This window comes from Acanthisitta chloris, unplaced genomic scaffold (assembly GCF_000695815.1).
Source record: "Acanthisitta chloris isolate BGI_N310 unplaced genomic scaffold, ASM69581v1 scaffold10907, whole genome shotgun sequence".
Lineage (NCBI taxonomy): Eukaryota > Metazoa > Chordata > Aves > Passeriformes > Acanthisittidae > Acanthisitta > Acanthisitta chloris.
This window is the reverse complement of record NW_008680933.1, coordinates 1-5,354: the sequence shown is the minus strand read 5'-3', so window position 1 is coordinate 5,354 and position 5,354 is coordinate 1. Positions and strand designations below refer to the sequence as shown.

At 39.9% G+C, this 5,354-nt stretch overlaps 1 protein-coding gene across 1 annotated transcript in view; it reads left to right on the top strand.

Annotated features, from left to right (window-relative positions):
• LOC103805268 (phosphoinositide 3-kinase regulatory subunit 4-like) overlaps positions 1 to 3,694 on the top strand; it is a gene marked incomplete at its 3' end in the record, with an annotated part of 4,888 nt that extends 1,194 nt beyond the window's left edge. Inside the window, exons 2-4 of the mRNA XM_009077908.1 lie at positions 837 to 970; positions 1,147 to 1,729; positions 3,560 to 3,694. Of these exons, the coding sequence (XP_009076156.1) occupies positions 837 to 970; positions 1,147 to 1,729; positions 3,560 to 3,694 (852 nt within the window). The remainder of the gene's footprint in view (positions 1 to 836; positions 971 to 1,146; positions 1,730 to 3,559) is intronic.
• Positions 3,695 to 5,354: the final 1,660 nt, after the last annotated feature.

Genomic DNA, 5,354 nt, shown 5'->3' with positions numbered 1-5,354 from the left:
AGTTAGATAACTGAGCAATCTCCTGTCATGGTGCCACTCGCAAATACTTGTTAGAGTTCGACTGTGGGAGCCTGCCGCAAGTCTTGGGCTTGTCTGGAGCAGTTTGAAAGCCAAAAGTTTGGCCCTTTTTTTCCCCCCCATTTAAGTCACTGAAAATATGAATTTAAAGGAAATGGTTACTTCATTTTACAAGCTTCTATTAAAGCCAGACTTTCAGGAGACTCGACTGGTAAAGAGACCATTGGGGTCAAACTGCAGGAGTGGGTTCTTTGAAGAGAACTTGTGTCATGTGCACAACACAGAAGGGCTGTATGTGTGAGTGAATATATGCTGTCTCTCAGCATCAGCTGTGGAAGCAGAGGTTGTTGCTTTACCTTCTGTAGAAGTGTTGCTTAGTTTTGACCTACTGCCCGATCCATGCTGACTTACTGGCACTCTTCTGTGTGACAGTGATGTGTGTGGTGATGTATTTTCCAGCTGGCAGGTGTCTGAAGTCACTGCCTCATGCTTCCTAATTTCAAACTCCTCTGCTGTTGACATGTTTGTAATAAATTACACGAGACATATATCCAGGGGTCAAGTGTAAAAGCCAGGGTTTGCACTGACATGTTTGTAATAAATTACACGAGATATATATTCAGGGGTCAAGTGTAAAAGCCAGGTTTTGCAGCTTGAGATGCCATCTCCTCCTGCAAATTAATTTGGTAACACATCTGCCTTATTTTTAATTGAGCTGAGTCATTTAGTGTTTGTTCTTGTCCACATACAGAAAGTTAAAGTGTTTGTTTATAATCCTCTGGCATATTTGACCTTTTCTTTTTCCTTTTTTTTCCCAGGCTGTGTAATAGCAGAGCTCTTCACGGAAGGTGTACCCTTGTTTGATTTATCTCAGCTTTTGGCTTACAGAAATGGCCTCTTTTCCCCTGATCAAGTCCTAAACAAGATTGAAGACCGCAGTATCAGAGAACTGGTAAGGATGGACTACAGCATGAGAACCATTTGTGTGGTCTGGTTGTAGTTTATTTCACCTACTTTGGTGACAGATTGCTTATTGTTTGGGTTTGGGTTTTGGTTTGTTTTTGTATTGCAAACATCTAAACCTTTAATCTCTCTCTCCCGCTCCCTCCTACTTCTGCCCTTCTCAAGGTCACTCAGATGGTCCATCGCGAGCCAGATAAACGTTTAGCAGCTGAAGATTATTTGAAACAGCAACGTAACAATGCATTTCCTGAAATATTTTACACTTTCCTTCAGCCTTACATGGCTCAGTTTGCCAAGGAAACGTTTGTGTCGGCAGATGAACGTATATTGGTCATACGTAAAGATCTGGACAACATCATTCACAATCTCTGTGGGCATGATCGCACAGAGAAGGCCGAGGGAGAGACAAAAGAGAATGGGCTGGTTATTCTAGTGTCTGTGATAACTTCCTGTTTACAAACTCTCAAATATTGTGATTCAAAACTGGCTGCTTTGGAACTGATCCTTCATTTAGCACCAAGATTAAGTGTAGAGATTCTTCTGGATCGTATTACTCCTTATCTGTTACATTTCAGCAACGACTCTGTGCCCAGGGTGAGGGCAGAATCTGTGAGGACATTAACTAAAGTTCTTGCTCTCGTCAAAGAGGTGCCACGCAATGACATTAACATTTACCCAGAATACATTCTGCCAGGCATTGCACACTTGGCCCAGGATGAAGCCACCATCGTCAGGCTTGCATATGCTGGTAAGAGGACATCCAGTCAAAACTCCAGATCTTGGGCTTTTCTGTATTTCCTTAACTGCTTTCTCTTCTGCACAAAATCATCACTTAGCTTGGTGTTTCTATGTCAGTAATCTCTCCAGAAGTCTCAGAAGTAGCTTCAGGTAAATGTACCTATAGTCACTTAAGATAACTAGTGCAGGTGGTGATAGCCACTTAATAATTAGTTGACTTATACTACCAGATGAGTTTCCAGTGTAAATCTGTAGCCAAAGTAAATTATTGAATTTTTAAATAGTTGACAAAATGTGTTTGGTCTCTGCTGGATGAATTAGCTTTTTAAATAAATAGTATCTGTTCTTCTCTGTAGTTTTGCTTGTAAAAGCAACTTGCAGCATGCATACATCTGCTTTGGGCTAGGGACTGGATGTAGCACACAGCTAAGATAAGGGGTCACACTTTAGAGCCTCGTGCTCAGGGAAGCAGCCTTGGCTTTATTCCCTAGATAGGCAACAGCATAATGAAGAAAAGTAGTTGTACAAGTGGTCTTTAAGTAGCCAATTATGTGAACAGGGTTTTTGAGCGTGCCCATCCTTTGCTGCTTTTATTAATTTATCTTAATTGACATTTCATTAGCTCAGATTGTTTACCTGGAGTGGGCTGATTGAACTGAATAAATTTGAAACTAACTTAAAGCATCAGTGTGTTGCTGTGCCTCAGATGTTTTCCCACAAAATGAAATTTGATATGCAGGGGCTGAAATTATATCATTTGCTGTGTATTAGACTGGCTTATACTGTAGCAGATGTTTTCTTCACATGTTATTCAGATATATGAGTTCTTTGTGGTTTAGGAAGAAACTTTATAGTCATGCCCATATTTGCTATTTACCTTATTTGCTATGACTAGCATGTTATCAGGTGTGTTGTTTTGGTTTTGGGGTTTTTTTGTAGTTTTAAATGTAGATTTCAGTTGAAAATGTCTCAGGTGATGTTCTTCTTTCATTTACTAAGTAAACTGATAAAACTAATTGTTAAAGACTTTAATGATTAGAACTAATTGCTTTTGGTCACCTTGATCAATTTACCTTTCAAATTAAAAAAGCCACATTGTTGTATTTAAAGGTAGTCTAGCTGAGTTAACTTCTGTTGCTATAGTACACTTTTGGGAAGTGGTCAGACTGGTGACTTAGAGGATTTAATCTGGCCATGGATAGGCTCCATTAGCAGGCTGCTGTTGTCTTGGACAACACTGAACAGCTGCTTAAATGGGACTTCTGCCTTGATGTTATCATTCCTGTGTTAGCAGTGGCCTGACCCATATAATGTAGCCTGAGTTGCTTCAGCAGCTTCCAATTGGTGCAGAACAGTGCCAAATTGTGTGGAACGATATGGTGACAAATGTTCTAAAAGTGGATTCCAGGGTTACTTGCTGTTATTCCCTAGGATACTATCCTGGTGTGGAGGTTTGTTGTTACTTTGTCTGCCTCCTGGGTGTGTTAGTTAATTCGGGCTATTGGACCTTTATGTTCTGTCAAGTTACTTAGTCCCTAGGCTGAGATTAGGTGGCATTTAGGGATAGTTCTAGAAGCATTCAATTAGTCTTTGTTACATTTAGTATAATGAAAACTTTTCCACTTGTTCACATGACAAAAGTACTAAGTGATTTTATGGACTTGGTAGCTTTGCTGGGGGTCAACAGAAGGGGTTTGGCCAGTGCATGTTGTGTAATTTCAATCCTATTTGCCCATCATGACTGGTATTGTCAGTGGCTATAAACTCATCAGAGGGATCATCAGACTGATGTAAGTTGGCAAAGTAGAACAGTTCTTAACTGAAATGTTTTGCTTTGCAGAAAACATAGCATTGTTGGCAGAAACAGCTCTGAGATTTCTGGAGTTAGTACAGCTGAAAAATCTGAATATGGAAAATGAACCAAATGGTGAAGAAATGGATGAAACATCTCACCCTAGTGATAACTATGACACAGGTAATGTCACTTCTACTTACCTTGTCTGCTTATAATAGCAAATCATGGGCCAAAACTCCTTCAGAAATCCTTAGCCCTGATCTATCTCATCTCTCAAAGCTGAGCCTTTCTATTAAATGGGAAGAATGCTTTGCCTTTAACAATATCAAAGTGTGCATGTTACAGCTTCATGCAGAGACAGGCAGCTCTGTTCTGAATGCTGTGAAAGACAAAAAAGCATATAAATGAGCATGCTTTTCTTCTCCAAAAGTCCTCAAGGTATTTGACTGTGATGCTGGCTGCCTGGCTGCATATCCAGCTTCACTCATGGTCTCGTAAACAAGTCAGCTACAAAAACACAGCTGTGTTCCAAATACAGCTCCCACTGAAGTGGCAGGCAGCCTTAGCTTTGAAAAACCTGTCAAATTCTAGCATAGTCCTACTGCTGCATTTTTCAGTCGTTCTTCCTTGTTCTTGTCTATCTTTTTGCCTGAAAACCCTAGAAGTGTGGATGCCATTTGGCAGTATAATTACTGCAACTTTGTATTATAACTAGCACAGAGAATGAGTTAAAATCCAAAGGGTGGCTTTTCTTTTTCTTTCCTTTGGGAAGGACAGATGGTAATATGCGACCTGTGTGTCTTCTGCAGTGCCTTTTAATGATGCATAGATTCCCAGAACAATGTTGGGCAAGTCTTCTAAGCTGTGAAGAATTTGTGGTTAAAAACTGTCATTTCTCTTCTGGGCTAAGTAGATCAGTCTGTGACTAATCATAGTTGGTAAACATCCTGCCTGTACTCCATTTGGGAAAAAGGCAATTATCTCTCAACTAGCTGCAGAATGATGCTTTAAAATAAAGCAACAACTTATCTCTCAACTAGCTGCAGAATGATGCTTTGAAATAAAGCAACAACAAACCAAAACCAAATATAAAACATCCCTTCCAAGTTCCTTCACATAAGGCATGGGGTGCTCAGAATTGCTATGGAGTGAGAGAGGAACCCCCATTGTATGGAATGTATTTCTGAGAAATACTGTCTCCTATCACTCAAAATGGCTTGGAGATGAAAGAAGTAACACAAGGAAAAAATAAGTTTGAGTAGTTCTATTTATTTTTTACCCAAGCATGAGCAATTTGAACCCAGAAGGCAACTTTTTCATGTGACCAACACACAGTACTGATAGAAAGCAAATTAACTGGTCTTCTGACTGTGGGCAAATAGCAATCACCCCTGCAAAGCTGGGGCAGCAACAGCTGAAATTTTTGTGTCACTCATGTGAAAACCTGCCTTGTACAGCTTTCAATAACAGCCAGTGCATGAACAATTCTGTTATTTCCATGTAACAGAAATGGGTTTTTTAGCTGCTTGATGGAGTAGAAACCATAGGCAAGGTCGTCTTCAAATTTTTTGTCAGTATCATTAGGGTAACTGCAGACATACAATGAAACTGGAAGTATCCACACAATATACGTGGTGTTATATTCCTTCTCTGTATGCTTACTGAGGTGAACCTATCTACCTAACTAAAAACATGCTCTTGATCTGTTGTCAGTTCACAAATTTTGAAACTGATAGTCAAATAGACATATCAAACCAGGCTTGCCGTGAAGCATTTTGTTTACTGTTGTAACATTGCTGCTGACTCATTCTGATGCTTTATCACATCTGCATTGCACCTA